General features: G+C 31.2%; 5 protein-coding genes across 8 annotated transcripts; 3 read left to right on the top strand and 2 right to left on the bottom strand.

The window, feature by feature from the left end:
• The first annotated feature begins 71 nt into the window (after window positions 1–71).
• On the top strand, window positions 72–2,709 carry Rnft2 (ring finger protein, transmembrane 2). Its single transcript, XM_072887689.1, has 5 exons — window positions 72–252; window positions 652–907; window positions 989–1,666; window positions 1,745–1,960; window positions 2,045–2,709. The coding sequence occupies exons 2-5, from the start codon at window positions 659–661 to the stop codon at window positions 2,276–2,278; spliced, it is 1,377 nt and encodes a 458-aa protein (XP_072743790.1). The 5' UTR covers window positions 72–252; window positions 652–658; the 3' UTR covers window positions 2,279–2,709.
• Window positions 2,710–3,247: 538 nt separating this feature from the next.
• LOC140663100 (mediator of RNA polymerase II transcription subunit 25) lies at window positions 3,248–8,772 on the bottom strand. Of its 2 annotated transcripts, XM_072887010.1 has the most exons (16): window positions 8,629–8,772; window positions 8,449–8,551; window positions 8,024–8,149; window positions 7,815–7,860; window positions 7,608–7,732; window positions 7,245–7,464; window positions 6,463–7,060; window positions 6,095–6,396; window positions 5,667–5,845; window positions 5,428–5,590; window positions 5,130–5,321; window positions 4,848–5,039; window positions 4,585–4,770; window positions 4,433–4,492; window positions 4,228–4,347; window positions 3,248–4,090 (listed from the first exon to the last, which is right to left on the bottom strand). In XM_072887010.1, coding segments are annotated over exons 2-16 (2,655 nt in total). In that variant the 5' UTR covers window positions 8,451–8,551; window positions 8,629–8,772; the 3' UTR covers window positions 3,248–3,946. The 2 variants fall into 2 exon arrangements, with proteins under 2 accessions (XP_072743111.1, XP_072743102.1); XM_072887001.1 differs by having other exon boundaries at window positions 8,449–8,747.
• A 279-nt stretch (window positions 8,773–9,051) lies between these two features.
• Window positions 9,052–12,367, top strand: Tango14 (transport and golgi organization 14). The gene is made up of 4 exons (XM_072887054.1): window positions 9,052–9,645; window positions 11,443–11,562; window positions 11,884–12,133; window positions 12,238–12,367. The coding sequence occupies exons 1-4, from the start codon at window positions 9,366–9,368 to the stop codon at window positions 12,326–12,328; spliced, it is 741 nt and encodes a 246-aa protein (XP_072743155.1). The 5' UTR covers window positions 9,052–9,365; the 3' UTR covers window positions 12,329–12,367.
• A 356-nt stretch (window positions 12,368–12,723) lies between these two features.
• Window positions 12,724–16,109, bottom strand: Bap60 (Brahma-associated protein 60). Of its 3 annotated transcripts, none has more exons than XM_072887033.1 (7): window positions 16,050–16,109; window positions 15,283–15,408; window positions 14,930–15,105; window positions 14,248–14,593; window positions 13,854–14,051; window positions 13,502–13,760; window positions 12,724–13,354 (listed from the first exon to the last, which is right to left on the bottom strand). In XM_072887033.1, exons 2-7 carry the CDS (start codon window positions 15,394–15,396, stop codon window positions 12,948–12,950), a joined length of 1,500 nt encoding a protein of 499 aa, XP_072743134.1. In that variant the 5' UTR covers window positions 15,397–15,408; window positions 16,050–16,109; the 3' UTR covers window positions 12,724–12,947. The 3 variants fall into 3 exon arrangements, with proteins under 3 accessions (XP_072743134.1, XP_072743124.1, XP_072743142.1); XM_072887023.1 differs by having other exon boundaries at window positions 15,981–16,083; XM_072887041.1 differs by having other exon boundaries at window positions 14,248–14,578; window positions 15,981–16,083.
• Window positions 16,110–16,811: 702 nt separating this feature from the next.
• On the top strand, window positions 16,812–17,831 carry LOC140665083 (ATP synthase subunit g, mitochondrial). The gene is made up of 2 exons (XM_072890803.1): window positions 16,812–16,972; window positions 17,486–17,831. Exons 1-2 carry the CDS (start codon window positions 16,933–16,935, stop codon window positions 17,743–17,745), a joined length of 300 nt encoding a protein of 99 aa, XP_072746904.1. The 5' UTR covers window positions 16,812–16,932; the 3' UTR covers window positions 17,746–17,831.
• Window positions 17,832–17,851: the final 20 nt, after the last annotated feature.

The following is a 17,851-nucleotide window of genomic DNA, read 5'->3' as shown; positions in this document are numbered from 1 at the left end:
TTTAATACGCGTGCTCAGACTGGATCCAATTACTGTCGTACAAATAATCTCGAAGAAAATGGCGTGACACGATGTGCATTCGCACATTGTGATTATGATAGAGACTCGCGAAATAACGCCAAAGAGAACATTTGCTGCGAGAGACGTGGAATTTTTTAGACTACAAAGCGAAACTACGAGCAGAGAATTGAGCATGATTCGACGATCGTAATAAAATTTACACTTACATACCATTATAATATATATCTCAAGGTATATATTCTTTTTTTGTACAATTATACATAAAATTGTTAAATATGATAATAAACATCTGCTATCATTGTTTGTTTTCTAATTTTTGACGTTTCTATAAAGTGACACTTATTTTCGTTATTGTAGCTACATAAGGCTCTTAATATTTAAAGAACAGTATTATAAAAATGTAATTATAAAAATTACAATGTATTTATTTTCCAATAAATTAATATAATTTTATTGAAATAATGTCATATATATTATATATGTCAGACTACTGCTCTCCATTTTTGTTATGATTGATATATTTTATAAAAATTGTGTATTACATATGATGATGTAATAAACAAAACTGATAAACTATTTCTTTATACTAATATAATGATATTAATATATTGATAAAAATTTATGTTTTAGGTAAAATATGGATGAGAATAGATCAATAGACGGAGTGTCAAGGGGCAATTGCAATTTAACGATGCCAGATATATCAAATTTAAATGAAAATGCACAAATTCAAGAATTGCCAGGTGATAGTAGATATACATTAGGAAACATAAATCCTGGAACGGCATTTAATTTTGGTGTCAGAACAGCAGAGCGCTCTAGATTATTGGCAGATAATATATCCTCTACTATTCAAGGAATTCGTCCTTTCATACAACAAGCAGCAGTAAGTATTATTGAAACAATGCATTACCGAGTATTAGACAGAGACAATATTTGTTATCTAATCTTTTTTTTCTTTGGACAGCCTAATATATCATTGACATCGCTCTTGGCCATTCATGGACTTCGAAATCAAGTTCATCCTGTTGCATTACCAAGCGACAGCTATGTAATCAATCTAGAAGAACCTATAACAAATAGTACTCGGAACGAACCTATGCGTAACCATCACCACCATGTATCTACAGATGACTTGTCGAATAATATGCATGAGGGTGCAAACGAAATTATAGAAAGCCAAAGTAACAATAACAATGCCTCAGAGAATGCTACCGCCAACAACAACAATGTCCAAATAGGTCCAGAAACTCAAGCAATGTTAAAACAACTGCAACAATATGTTCCCTTTGTTACCATTCTTCTTGCTAAAAGTCTCTATGATCATAGAGCCGGCATATTCATATTCGTCGTATTATTGATTACATTCATTCACGCTAATAACGATCTCAAACGCGAGATCGCTAAACAACATAATCGTAGTTGGTCGCTACTTATGCTGATCCTGTGCTACATCACTGCGTGTATCGTGTTTGTCAGTTACACGTTCGATTTGCACGCCTTCGCTCCTTACGCAGAACCACTTACAATCTGGGACTTACTCTGTTACGTCACAGTGATGGACTTTTTCCTTAAACTTATCACCATTATGTGCAAAGTTTTGTTGACCTGTCTACCGGTACGATTACTAACATTTCAAAATCGCGTAAGTATTCTTACTTTGACTCGAAATTAGATTATTTATATGAATGAAATGAAATGTAAATATGTCGATCCATTTCAGGGCAAGTATTATCTTATGGTGGAAGCGACGTCTCAGCTTTATCGATGTGTCGCACCGGTCCAACCGTGGTTGTATTACCTATTCGAGACGTACCAAGGTCCAGAGAAAATCGTAGGAATTTTCTTCTCGGTGATGTATACCATGAGTAAAGGCAGCGATCTATTATCACGTCTTAAACTATTTCGTACTGCTATATGGAAACTGTTCCAAAATGTGGTATGCAAAAACAAAGTTATTATTTTCAAGATTGTCATGTTATCGCAACGTTAATAGCAGCGTAACGATGCTTTTTTTTTATAGAGATTAGGAGTATCTCCGTCGAAGGAACAGCTAATTGCATCCGGCGGTATATGTGCCATTTGCCACGAAGAATATACTACACCTGTCAGGCTTCATTGCAAGCATATTTTCTGCGAAACGTGCGTTTCAACGTGGCTCGATAGAGAGCGATCGTGTCCGCTGTGTCGTGCGTCCATCACAGATGATCCGATTTATCGGGATGGCCATACGACACACTTTATCCAATTGTATTGATTTTTCAAAGATCTAATTTTTTTTGTCGTACAGATATAATATATTTCGTTATATCTTTTATAATATTATTAAGTAAAAACGTAACAAATTTTTATTAATGGCAAACATGTTCATTATTATCAAATAATTTCCAAATTTTTATATGTTTGAATTATACTAAACTCTTTGATAACATTATTGAATTAACAGCAAGTGATACAAATGATATGATCTTTTAGTAAAATTAATTGTATTGAGACAAAATGTTCAGATTGAGAGATTATATACGTTTGAACATATGTAAAATATTTTGTACATAAGTAAGTTACGTTTATATATAAGGACTTCTCCCTTGTGTAGCATTAAAATGAAGGAATTGCAACCCGACAAAAATTATGAGCTTAAGAAGAATTTTTAATTCCTCTATTGTAAGAAAAATAACAAAAGAAGTACTAAAAGAATTCAATTCAAGTATGTCGGAAAATTGAAATTGAGTTTATATAATTACTCTTTTATATTATATATATTATATATATATATATATATATATATATATATATATATATATATAACATTAAATTTTATATTTTATTTTATTTTAATTTTCCTAAGAACAATATATATATATATATATATATATACAAATATAAGAATTATACAGATTAACAGAGTCACTTTTGATTTCAATAATTGTCACATATGTTATCAAGTTCATCACTTTGAGTAATGTTATGAAAGCTACACTCAGTATTAAAAAGTTAAACGAAAAATGTTTACCTTTTGTACCAAACAGTGTGTTTTGTACCAAATGTGTACCAAACAGAGCATGATTTTTTGACACCACATTCAATAAAAGCAAATTATAATATACTTGTTTATATACGTGTAATAAATCGAATGTGGATGGGGAACAGATGACATATGTGACAATTATTGAAATTGGGAGTAGCTCTGCATAATGATCAAAAATATATTTAAAAAATATAAAGGTTTATATAAATACGATCGAATATATTATTCTTTCATATGAGTTGAAAATTGAAAAGTTATGATGTACATAAACAGAATTATAGGGAAAAAAAATAATTTTTTAGAAAATGGCTTGTATCTCCAATTGCAGTGTTGTGCCCAATATAAAATTTGATCTATTCTCGTTATGCCTTATCGCTAACCTATTGCCATAAGTTTTTTAGGCAATAAGTCCGAAGACCATATTTAGTATTGTCCTTATATATATATATACATATATATATATGTAACAAAAAGTTGTCATGGACACTACATTTTTACAACTGTATATTTTGTCTTCCTCTCTTAAAAAAAAAAAAAAAAAAATAATACATTATCTTCCTTGTACTGATATTATGTTAATGTAAATATAAATCATTTAATAAAGATTCCAACTAAAATAAGTACATAATTGCCCATATATAAGTTATTACATGCAACAACCCAAATTTATGAAATTCTATTCCAATGTTGTAAATATTCTAATACTCAAGTGCCTATTTCATATATGTGTATATTTGTGTATATTTTTTTAGATTTTTATGTACAAATACTACGTATTCTCATAAATATACGAAATGTTAAAATCGCGATACTCTCGTACATTTTCTGAAATATTGATAAAATTAATTTAAAAAGAGAAAAAGTTCACATTTCCTTGAAAAGACACTTTCTGAATGCTCAACCAAGAAAGTCATAATTTGACACATCCTCAAACTGCTGATTTTGTGTATTACCAGGTGCCATTGGCCTTGTTGCTATTTGTCCCCTTGGACCTACCATTTGTTGTTGCACTCCAAACACTTGTCTGTATTGAGGTTGTGGCTATAAAATATTAATTATACATACGTGTACAATATATATTGTAAGAGATATTAGAAATACAAGCACATTTTTTATATAAGATCTAACGTGAATAAAATTTAGTTTTTTTAGTAAATTTTCATAAAGCTAGTTCTTACCTGTTGTAATAAATGTCGGAGACCAAGATTGTTGGTGGAAACAGGACGCATTAATCTTTGAGCATTTGCCTGTTGATTGGACATAGCGGCCGGATTCAGACCTCTCTGTGCCTGTTGCGCCTGTAACAATAATTATTTTTGTATCATCACATATGCGTTATTTATTAAAAAATATGTATATCTAGGTGAGATAAAAATAGCTTACCTCAAGTTGCTGTTTATATTGCATTTCTTGTTGTTGGGCTACCTCTAGATTTTGTTGAATCTACACAATTATGATATTGCATATATATAACCATGAAAGTTTTCAAAATTTTTAAAAAACTATTTCTATTAAATATAAAAGTCTGTACTTACATTTACTTCTAATTGAGATTTATATTGTGCTTCTTGCTGTTGTGCAGCCTCTAACGTTTGTCTTAGATGTTGAATTTTCAACAAATTTTGATGCCTAGCCATCTCTATATCATCAAACGGAGGACGCTGCTGTCCGATCATACCACCGGCACCAGTATTCGCTTGTGGTCCACTTATTCCGCTATTCTATAAATGTATAACGAATATCTTAACGTCTATCAATAAATAATTCTGTTTGTTAGAAAAGTATGCTTGCACATTACCTGCATATTCATTTGAGTTTGTGGGCCACTGGTCGGAGTTAAAGTTTGCGGAGGAGCATTAGTAGATACAATGTTCTGCGTTATTTGACCACCGCCCATTGCCATAGTATTTGTTTGTGACATAAGAATACCACCTTGGGTACCTGTAGTAGGCATGGGTGCCGGAATTGTATTTCCTGGTCCAGGATTTGCCTGACAAAGAGAATCGTACGAATACTCTTCGATGTTTTTTGTTTTGTTAACTCATGTGTAAGATTAATTTACGCTTGTCATTGTACTCACTTGTCCCTGTCTTAGAGAAGATTGAGACGTTTTTTGCTGTTGTATTACTTTACGAAGACGGTCTACAAAAGCCGTTTGATCGTTCGGGATAAAACCTAAATATGTCTTCTTCTCTGCAGTGTACAAAAGAATAAGTACTTTTATCTCACAAGCCGGACTCGAAGAAGGGGAGGTGAAGTGAACGCACCCTGCCTGAAAGAGAGAACTATTATATTCTGAATTTTAAACATTAGTTTTATTTGAAAGATAAGAATTGTATCATATACATATATTAAAAAATAATAATAAATATACTTACAAATCCAGCGCTCATCATTTTCGTCAAGGATTCCAATGCTTCACATGGCGTCGGATGGAAAAGAACAGATTTAGAATTCTTTAGATAAGTACCACCAATATTTCCTATCAATTGTTTCGGCATCAATTGCATTATCAATTTCGACGGCCACGTATCAGCTTTCCTGAAAGATAAAGTTTATGCAAAAAATAAAAAAAAAAAACCTATTTCCAGTAAGAATACGAGAAACAAAAATTTACATTTCTGGTTCTCCGTCTTTCGAATTAGCCGACACATGACATGGAACATGTCTCGTTTGCTTTTGCGCATCCGTAGGATTTTTGGCCTTTTCAATCCATTCCACGATGCCTTGCCAAATGTTTTGGCGCTCGCGTGGCGCGAGTTGTTGACTTTGTACAGTACCAGTAGAAACAGTGCCCTAAAAATTCATAATTGATTGATATATATATATATATATATATATATATATATATATATATATATATATATATATATATATACGTATATTAAATTAAGCAAATCTTTAATATGCAATTTTTATATATTGATGGAATGGGTTTATTAAACTGTTAGCCCTATTATATGAATCATATAATTTATAGATTAAAATGTGAAACGTAAATATGAAACTATAATTAAATAAAATAGTAATGCAATGTCATTATACTTGTGTTTGAGGATGAGCAATCTGTTGCGTAATAGAAGACACTGACACTGGCGCCTGTTGCGAAGCTGTAACAGTCTGTGATACTTGAGTGGGTACTGATTGGCTAATACAAGACACAGTGAGTTGCGATCCTGGTTGACTGTGGGTCGGTTGAGCGGCCATGGACATGGTGGCTTGTTGAGCATTTTGCTGCTGCAACTGCATCGTTAATCGCAACTGTTGCTGTTGTTGCGTGAGTTGTTGCTGCTGCTGTTGCTGTTGTTGTTGTTGTTGATTAGCCGCCATAACATTATTGCCAGTTACTAAAATAAATATTATATTATAGCTCGCATTATCATAGGAAAAATAGATAAGATATCACCTCTTACCATCTAATCTTTGACCAAATGCGGCTACATTAAGTCCTAAAGACGAAGGTGGTTGCGTTAATTGTGCTATTAGTGCGCTGCCTTGTGTATTTGCAGGCGCGGTAGCGCCTGGTGCTATGAACGGTCGCATCCATCTGGCCCTCGTGGGTCCTATGTTCACTCCTGGTGGATGATAAGTCGGTGGCGCGGCAATCTGCGGATTGTAAGGCGGCCGCGCGGCGTTCATCGGCGCCGCCATACTCGACGGTACAGCTTGATGGACCGTAATATTCTGAGGCGTTTGACTCCTGAAGGGAGGACCTTGCTGCTGATTTGGCGGAGCGATGTTCTGTTGTACTTGATTAGGGTTGGGGCTGTCATTACTTTGTAACGGACTTAGAGGGATTTGCGTCACGCTAGTTGTGCTATGAACATTACCACCCATTTGCGGACTAACGGGCCTTTCCTTTAAGTTGTAATTTCGCAACAGTACCAAATGCCGCGGATCTTTGGCATAATTTTTTGTTTGTGACGACTGTAAATCACCACCAGCCTTTTCAAATAACTTGTATAATGCTGGAATCTTCCTCGGTGATAATATTGAAATATTAATAGTTCTCTGAAAAATTATATACATAAATAAATAAATACATACATACGTATATACGTACGTACGTACATACATACGTACATACATACGTACATACATACGTACATACGTACATACATACATACACACGCACACATATAAATGTAATCTTCAAACACGTACTTATACATGATGTAATTTTTATATTGCTCACCTCTTGATAGATGGCAGCTAATTGTTCAATAGTGTGTCCAGCAAATTTGTAAGATTCTTGAATCATAGTTTGATATGGAGGTGAATTACATATTAAGATACAATGTTTCTGTGATGCAGTGTTTGGCTCTCGTCTCAATTGCAAGTCTTCAAAACACTGTAATCCTGTTGCAAGGCCTTCACCTATGTTTGCATAAGATTCTCCCTTTCCACCAACCATTCTAGAAAATGGAATGATATTAATAAAGTAAATTAATCAATAGAAAGAATATTTAATTTTAAGAATACAATATAGAATGTATTGCTACTAATTTTACATGCAATTTTATTGCAAAAAGTTTAATTATATGTTCTATACTCTTACTCGAGTTTGTCCAGGACCATTAATAGTTTATGAGGACTTGAATAAGGTCCAAAAGTTTCTGTACAAGGTGATGGTAAACAATCGGCGGCATGATAAACAACTATTCCATACAATGTTGTACTATTCTATTGTAAATAAAAATATCAATTGTTAAGATAAATCATAACTTAATTTTAAAATAATATAAGAAATATAATTATGTTGTACCTCAGAAACATATTCCCTGTCTTCTATGCCACCTTGACTAAAATATCTGTACACAGAAATGAGAATACATAAGTTAATAAAAAAAAAAATGTCTCTATACTATATATATAATAATATAAATTTAACTACTTATTTTTTATATTCATACATTTAACATATAAAAATATATATATATATATATATATATATATATAATTTAATACACTTACTCTAATGTAGGAATAAGATAATTTGTTTTAAGATCATTGAGATACGCGCCATTAACAGCTGTTCCTTCAATGACAAATATAACATCAGCTTGTATTCCATGTTCAGTAGGTCCTGTTACCATTGTCCTAGAATATGCAAGAAAACTTTTATGTATAATTTGTATATTTTTCACCAAGTTTTGCATATATAAGTGTTTTTTCAAAGATTTATGTTATCTAAGTTTCATAAAAGTAAAAATTGATAGATTTCATTTAACACAGCTTTTACAAAACTATACAACTATTCTCTCTCTCTCTAGTAAGAAAAATTTAATATATATTTAATAACATACGTTTCTCAAACCTAACCTAAATTAAATATAATCCAAACTTATATAATTATTATAATTATGTTGTTTAAGGAACGACTTTATAATTATACTTACATTCAGTTTAAATTAACAAGTCCGATTAAAGAATTCACTTATTTATCTCGCTATATTGCGAAAAAATATGTATTATCCGAAGAAAATATTTTCTTGGTAAAAACTAGAAAAAAGTTACGGAACTACATAAACTACTATGGTTGTCGTAATATTCATCAGTAAAGTACATTAGTAACATACAATGCAATTTTTGCAACTGTTTATTTTATATTAGAGAACAACGCTTTCCACAATCAAATTATGTTCTCTATTCCCTACCATCTGCCATTCTCACTTCTTGACATTTTCCCACTCCTCCCCACTTCCCCAATATCACCCTTCTGGAATTCTTCACTCTAATCTCTAATGGCACATATGCGCGAAATCGTGAAAAATATTTGCCATGCGTCACAGTTTGTAGGCATTTAATTTTTTCTTTCCTTTTCTTTTGAAAAATTTTATAAGTTTTTATGTGATTATCGAGACGACATAATATTTTTTATTCCTGAAAATATCTGTTCTTTCTCATAATTATAAAATATATATACAATTACTGCGCTTGTACAGCATGAGTTCCTGTAATACCAACGTGTCAGCCTCGGTGAATAGTTGCCTCGTTCTACTGACAGATGTCATTGGCGATGCTTCGATTGCCGCGCACAGCCATCTTTCAGGGCTCGCGCATGCGCACAACCTGTGAGACATAACCCCGTCGCGTGTGCGGCGTACACGTGAGGAGGTGAGGTGTCTGGGTTGGGAGATACACGTATACTAGTCGTTTACACAGCTCTTCTCCCTGCTCATGAACTGATACGTATCGATGGTGGGTAGGAAGTGTGCACGAGTCGTCTCGTGACATCCCGTACGGTCTGCAAAGAGAGCAGTTTTATTCGCGTCATACGTGATTATGCATAGACGCGCGATCGCGCACCGATAGTATGTACGCACTACTATATACACTTTTAAAATTCCTGCATTTCCTATATAGTACATACATCACGATTCGCTACGCCTTCATCGCGGTTTATCGCAAGTGCACGGATCTCTGGTGTACGACCTCGGAGCTCGAGGTGCTCCTGCGCGCGAAAACCAAAAAGATACCCAAACACTTAGTGATCGTGCTAGGACTGTGCGACGAGTCGGTCCTGGACTGTGTGCGTATAATTGGATGGTGCATTACACTTAATATACCTTACATCAGCTTCTTTGACCGTAATGGTAAAAACAGATTGGTTCCAATCTATATATATGTATATATCTGCATGTGAAAACACTCGTGAAAAAAAATCTCACCTCTCATATCCTTTGTGTATGTGTGTGTGTATATGTATATGTATGCTTGCATCTAAGGTCGATGCATTTGTCTCATGCAATGAATGTCATTGAATGCAATATCTTAGAGCCATTAAAGTATCTATTGTATTGCAATTGTGTTTTGCGTTGAATTTTGCATTGTTTCATACGTTTTATTACAAACTTTATAAATCTTAGTTGTGTGTGCACCTCTAAGATTATAGGAAACATAATTTTCTTATTATAATATTTATATTAATATCTCTATAAATATATTTTTATAATATAACATAGTAAGATTATAATCAATTATAATCAGTCAAAAAAAAAATTTTTTTTAGTATAGTTTAATTATCTAGTTATTATATTATTTAGTTAGAGTTTAATTCTCTAAAGAGCTATATAATATTTTGTTTGTTTTGCTTTTAGTATTTTTGTTTTGCACATTTTGCTTCTCATTTATTATTTTTTTGCTTCAATTAATTTATTTCTATATTAATAAATAGTGAATTTGCCACAAAAATGTTCTTACTAAATCATTATTTTCTATTGCATCACATTATATTATTAACCCTTACTTCGTACTGATGGATCATTTTTGTCTGATTTTTCTAACAACGTCAATTTATCGAAAACAAATAATCATAAAATAATATATTTAAGTAAATTATTTTTCAAATTTATTATTTTAGTCTTTATTTAGAATGTTCAAAGAAGGTATATACATTTTTTCAGATTTTTAAAACACTTTTACATATTAATAAACTTATCGAAAATACACTGACCTCCCTGTACAGTTAGAAGATGCCAAAAATAATAATACGGAGTAAAAGTTAATCTATTTGCATAAAAGTTTATCAATTTTTAGATTGCTTCTTTCATATTATTATTATTAACTTTTATGTTTTTTTTTGCGCACAATTAATAATAAAAAGTATATATTATTGATATGTACATACGAAGACCAAGAACAAATATAGCTTCTCATATGAAATTATGCATATTATGCTTATCAGAGTATGCATTTTCCATAACCTTGACACACACTTACATTCACATAAGAAGGCATATCTGGTCTTTTGTGTACATATAGTAATAATAAATTTACATGTTAATGATAAATGTCTCTGACAACTTATTTCTTATAATGCATGTAGACTATGGCACTAAATAACTGTAGCCATGAAAAATTTGTAATGCGCATAAAAAATATATATATGAAAATATCTAGCGTAAAGTATATTCTCTAAATACTTAAATACTTTAAAAAATCCATATGCTATTGTAATTTCATATTATGAAATATAACTTACTAATCAATTTTCTTATAATAGAAAATAAATTACATATTTTTAATTTATGTTAAGCTTATCTCTAAAACATATATGCTGTACTTGCATACAAAATATTATAAAAGTAATCAATATAAAATTAGAATTTATTATATAAAATTACAAAGAGGGGATAATGTGAAATTATAAAGAATACGAATAAAGCTCAAAATATATTTTAATGAGAAGCATAATTTATGCAAATGTAATTGTTTAATTATATATAAAATAAAATCAATTTATATGAAATAATTAAGCAAATTTTAGTGTACGTGAATATAAATTATTTATGAGAATCATAAATTTGGTTTATTTGAGACTGAATACTAATTGCTATACAAATTTAAATTAAATTCCTATATAAATTTTTACAATTTATATTATTTTCCAGGTTTCTTGAAGAAAAATGAAGCAAATCTTAAAGAAGAATTTGCAAAAAAGCGGCCTGATCTAGTAGAATATATTATTTGGAATTCACATACAAAGCCACCTAGTCAAAATGGAATAACTGGTAATACATTGTTTTTATCTATTTATGCTTGTTTAGATATTGATGATCTAATTATTTCCAAAAAAGTTAAAGTAAAATTAAAGTAGTGATTGTTTGGTTTTGATTCTTTTAGAACAAATTTAAGTAACATTAATAAGATTAATACAAGCATTATTGTGCACATACTAATGTAAAATACTTACATTATTTTTCTTATTGTATTTTTTTTTTTTTTCCAAAAATTGATCTATTAATGTACAAATAGTGTACAAATTTTTTCTGTCATTGAAACCATAAAATAATTATCTTTCTTCTAATCATTACTTTATGTTTTAATTATAGGCAGCAGGTCAAAAATAAATGTATTGTTACTATCTGATACAGATAGTAAAGGGAAAATAGTAACACTAGTACAATCATTGGCAAAAGCTGTATCTTTGGGAAATCTTAACCCAGAAGACATTACTGATCAACTAATCTCTGAGAAGTTAGACATGAAAGGGATGCCTAATCCTGATCTTGCATTAATATATGGTTACACTTGTTCCACATATGGTCTTCTACCTTGGCACACAAGAACAACAGAATTTTTGTAAGATTATAAGATATTACCAACATATAAAAATATCTTTCAATATTTTCCAAGTCTAAATTTTAATTTTCTCTTAAACTAACAATTAAATTTTTTTTTTCTAGAATGCTGCCGCTGTACGTTAGTATCTCAGTCAAAGATTTCACGTATTTACTAGAGAGATATAGTAAATTTGTACAACGATATGGAAAATGATACATATATATGTACATATATATTATATATATATATATATATATATATATATATATATATATATACACACATATAACTGTCTTATTTATATAAAAGATACTGCATTTCGATAAAAAGAAATAAATTATCATAAAGACTGAACTTCTAATATAATTTTTTATACGCATTGATTTAGCAAAGATAAAAATAAACAATCGAAACTGTATCATGAAATAATGTTCATATTATAATACAAAGAGATGTCAGAAAAAATTATTGCCTAAAGTAGTACAGTTGTTCACTAATCACCTTCTTTCAATCACGTTCTTTCATCAAAGTTCAAAGTTTATCAAAAGTTTAGCAAAAAATTGGATCGAGATTTATAACCAATATATAACTGCATACATAAAAGAAAATTATTTGTTATATCTTTATTTTCATACAAGATTTGTTTCATGTAATAAATGTAATTTTATTTGTATTTAGTCTATATTAATATTACAAATAATAATATAAATATAAGTTTTCAAATTTTTAATTATAATAGTGCTAAATGTTGCAATAGTTACATGGCAAACACTTACAGATATCTTGTATAACTTTATTTGATAAGATAATCGAATATATGGTTTCGATAGTTTTAAGAGTTCCTGATACCCAGTGCTTGTTCCAACTCTGCCCGTTTTTGCTGTACTTTTGTGTAAAAGTACCGACACACAGCCTCCTGCGCCCATGGTTGATAATAAAATTCAGCTCTTCGTTCTTCTTCTGGGTTGCCAACAACATCTGTCATGGTTTTTAGGTCTCTAGTTTGAGAGATGATCCATTTGTTGATAAATTGTTGTGGATCTTTCGCAAAACTCAAAAAGAATTCACGATTGGTCTTCAATTGATTAATTGTCTCGACGGTTTCGTGAATCTTGTTATCCAGACTCTGAATTTCCTGCTGACTTGCAGTTGACAATAAAAAGTTATTCATTTGCGTCTTCAGAGTATCATCAACCTCCACATCAATATCATAACATGCAGTTTGCTTCGTTTCTGTGCCTAAATAATATAAATGTCATTTATATCAGATATAATTTTAATTCGTAATATAGCTACAATATAAACACTAACACATTTACTTCGCGAACTCAATTCTACTATAATAAGATTCAGATCAAATGAAAAGTCTATTTTTTTTATATTTACCTTCTACACTTATGACATGATTTATTACAATAGGATCGGGTGGATGTAGTAATGGATTTAGTCGTTGCGGTATTTCGGCAAATTTCATTCGCGGACAGGCAAATATCTGCTCCAAATATTTATCACAATTAATAAATTCTCTCTCGTGGCTGTCTTGTAACTTATGCGTCTTTATATATTGCCAGAGCGCGGATATAATTACGGGCCGTGTCTGCGTGTGTACGCCTAATAGTCGCGCTAATCTTGGATCCAATTTAAACTGGAATACATAATTAATAAAACAGTTTAAAATTAATAATAGAATTAGGTTATATAATTGTGATAATGTTTAATCTCACGTAAAAAAGAGTACCTGCAATGGCTGGTAATCAAGAAGAAGAAGGATTGTACAACGAACATTCTTATCGCCAGGTCTTTTAACTTGAAATCCGTCAGTTTCTTGGGTAGTTAATGTACGATGCCACTCAACTAAATGATTGTCAGGACCATATAGGTCTTTATCCAACTCTATCACTAAACTTTTGAAGAAAGATGAAAACTTGCGTTTCACCTGCAAAAGTCGCAAAGTTATTATTTTGTTATTATTGCATAACAAAAAATTATATATATATATATATATATATATATATATATATATATATATATATATATATATAATCAAATATATTAGATAATGAAGGAAGAAAGGATGTACTATTAAACTGTCAGTATTGTGGTTGTTTTATATGCATTGCAACATTATATACCTTATTAGGATCATTTTTAGTATCATCTAAGAGACGTCCTTCAACTCTAAGCTCCCAAGATGCCACAGATCCTTCTTCTCCTTCACCTGCCTCTTTAGCGGGATAAAACGTGTTTGAAATAAAAATGCGCAATTTTCGTTTCTGTTTCATGGGACGCTTCAAAGCCTCTTGAATATCGAGACGTTTCCGCATTATAGTTGCATCCAATTTTCTCTCGAAGGCGAGTAAATCCATATAAGCTTGCGACTCTGGCACTAAATCGCGTACTTTCTGAGGCAGTATTTTATCTGCCAATTTCTTCTTTTTCTTTGATGTGGAATGTGAAAAATCACTGTTCCAAAAACACCTAAATGAGTTTATTCGAAAACCATAGATACAGAAATTATAAATAGTTTTGTAAGCCTTGCGTCGCAGTTGGGTCATTCTTGATAAAACTTAGTTGAAACAAGATATTAGCAGAATTTTATCACAAATATTCTAAATATAAATAGTAATGTTTTTAATATTACATAAAACGTAAAATAAGAACAAAGCATGCAAAGAGGAAGTGTGTAAATAAAAGAAAAGCATTTAATTGTTAAAATATGCGCCAATTAACATAAAAATTTAAAATTTACAAGAGAGAGATGAATAGAAAACAATTTTTCATAAATTTCTCTTGATAATTGTCCTCTTGACTTACGGTTTTTGTTGTGACATAGGAATACGTTGATCTGCAGTTCTTTTTCCAACAGGTGGTGTAGGCATTGGACCTTGACGCATATTTGTATAAGGCTGGTTCGGTCTCATTATTCCTCCAGGGCCAGGTCCTGCGTTAGCCATTTGTGGCGGTGGAGTAAATCCAGATCTCTGCTGCATCTATGATAAAAATTATTTGCATGCGCTGGCAACATATATACCTTGAAGATTATAATTATTAACCATTGTAAGTAATCAACTTTATTAAATTAAAAATTATATAGTCTACAATTTAATTATGTAGTTCATTTTATATACTGTTATACTTGTTATATCAGAATTAAAAGATATACTTACTGGGAAATTTGGCCCAGAATACTGGCGCAAGTTTGGTGGTACCGATGATGGTGGATATCGTTGAGGAGGCGGTCCATTACTTCCTGTATTTGGTACAGGAAATCTCTGTGCCATTTTTTCTTGTTCCTTCAAAAGAAACATGTATAAGCAATCTTAAATACATTTTTCTCAGAAAAATTCATAGAATAGGAATAAAATAATCATTAGCTACGCAAACGTAACATAACCTGGTACAAAGAGAAAAATCGTTGCCAAGATTACTAATAATGTATGCAACATTATATATGTAATCATTTCTTGTGCAATTAAGATGTATTGGTATTTAAATAATTGTGAGAAATATACAATTTACATGAAATTATTATATTCATGTCTTTGAAAATCACTCGGAATTGACCAATTTCTCAAATAGATTACAAGCAGAATTGTTTTAACCATTATGCTGAATAGAATGTACATACAACAAATCTAACAACTATCGTTGTTTATGAAGAGCAGATATGAATAAAAAATATCCTAAAGTAACCTACATATAAGTTGATGTTTAACAATAATGTTTGTTCTTTTTAGCTAAACTAGAACGGAATAGAATGAGATAAATATATATTTAGAAGTTGAAAGAAAGAAAGATGAAAAATGATAAATGTGCAAAAAGCTCGACTAAAATGAACAAATCTAATATTTTTGACTTGGCTTACTCAATTTTCCCCACTTTTCTCAGCGTCTCGGTCATCTACGGTCTACGGTTTGAACACAAAATACTTTACCTTTGGCTTTTTACAGTGTTGCCAACATGACGTCCGAAAGTTTTGTAGAACCAGAGAGAAGCCTGAGAGACGCCACAGCCCGGTTTTACGTAATCCCTGAAAGCAATACGCCCCCTGTAGACATAAAAACATGGACATTGAACTACATAGCCAATGTCCACGAATGTACTCAATGGATAACGCATAATGTGCACAATTTTGGTTGCGATCCGTGCTATGTCGCTTGTTCACTTTCACCTAAAAATAATTTGTTTTTTCTCCACACTGGCAATAATTTACTTTTAATATCAAATAACCAAGTAAACATTGTCAATACTCTAATACTGTTAATAATATCTTGATTTTTTGTAATTCTTTTTCTTTTATTAAACGTTATTTTTACATTCTACATTTTACAAATTAAAACTTATTTTATATAAAAAAGAAATAACAAATTATTTTTAGGTGAAAGTGAATAAGCGACATAGCACGGATCGCAACCAAAACTGTGCACATTATGCGTTATCCATTGAGTACATTCGTGGACATTGGCTATGTAGTTCAATGTTCATGTTTTTATGTCCACAGAGGGCGTATCGCTTTCAGGGATTACGTAAAACCGGGCCGTGGCGTCTCTCAGGCTTCTCTCTGTCTGAATCCGGCCTAACAATCTAGTATTTTTTTACCTATGTATTAACCAACTTTGTTTAGTGATTTAGTATCTCTTTCTAGCTTATCATTCTCTTTATAATGTAGACAGAGAAGGAAAATGGTTAGTTTACTGTGTGATTATACTGTATGATATATGATTCTCTCTGCTGCTGCTATCGAACAACTTTGACGAGGGAGGTCAATTTTTGTAGCCTTTCTTTCCCTCCTGAAAGGTGCATAGAACAGACAGGCGATGGCAAGTCTTGTGTCAAAAACCACCGAATTGGTAAAACGTATGAGCAATTTTTTTAAATACTCAATTGTTAAGTCCTTCCTGCTATTATTTTAAGAAAATTAAGTTTATTATAACTTGCAGATACATACACAGATTCTTATATAACATTTACTTATTCATTTTCATGACAATTATTTGCATATAAAAAATCTTTCTAAAAACAAAAGTTTCTTGTTGGCATTTTTATCAAATATTTCGTCTCTATAAGCTCTCATGCTCTTTCTGATAATTAAATTTTATGCTGTTGAGGTTATATGTTAAGCTATAAAAGTATGGACAAATATCAAAACTTGTCTTTGATAGAGCTGTGAAACTTGAAACATTGAATTTTGAAAAGCTAAGAAAATTAATTTAGAGAATCTTTATTAATTATGTATCTTAATAGTAAGAAAATTTAATCCAATATTTGCTCGCATTTATATGTGATTTTAATTTTGAACTAAAAGATTAAATAAAAATATAAATAGAACATATGTGTATTTAAATATTAGACTATACGTGTCAATTGCAGTTGGAGTGAGTCATGCAAGGCCTGTACTGCATGTATGGCAGCAATATGCCAGGGTAGAATTGACACCACCCACGCTGAGAGACCTTCCGGCGATTCGAAGCGGCTTTTCGAAATTGATTCAAGCAGCGAAGTCCGGTCGCTATCGTGAAGTCACTGTACGCGAGGCTGTCATAAACACTTTGGTAGCTGCTGAAATATATTGTTGGTTCTATGTTGGAGAGTGTATTGGAAAGCGACACCTTGTTGGATACAATGTATAAGTATGCCGTATATTTAATCTCTCACATAGATAATCCTGTATAAATTATATAGACTTGTTCATAAATATACGAAAGTATAATACATATACACTTTCTTTTTTAATAA

The sequence above is a fragment of the Anoplolepis gracilipes genome, chromosome 1 (genome assembly GCF_047496725.1).
Source record: "Anoplolepis gracilipes chromosome 1, ASM4749672v1, whole genome shotgun sequence".
NCBI classification, from domain to species: Eukaryota; Metazoa; Arthropoda; class Insecta; order Hymenoptera; family Formicidae; genus Anoplolepis; species Anoplolepis gracilipes.
This window is presented reverse-complemented; position numbering and strand designations above follow the sequence as displayed.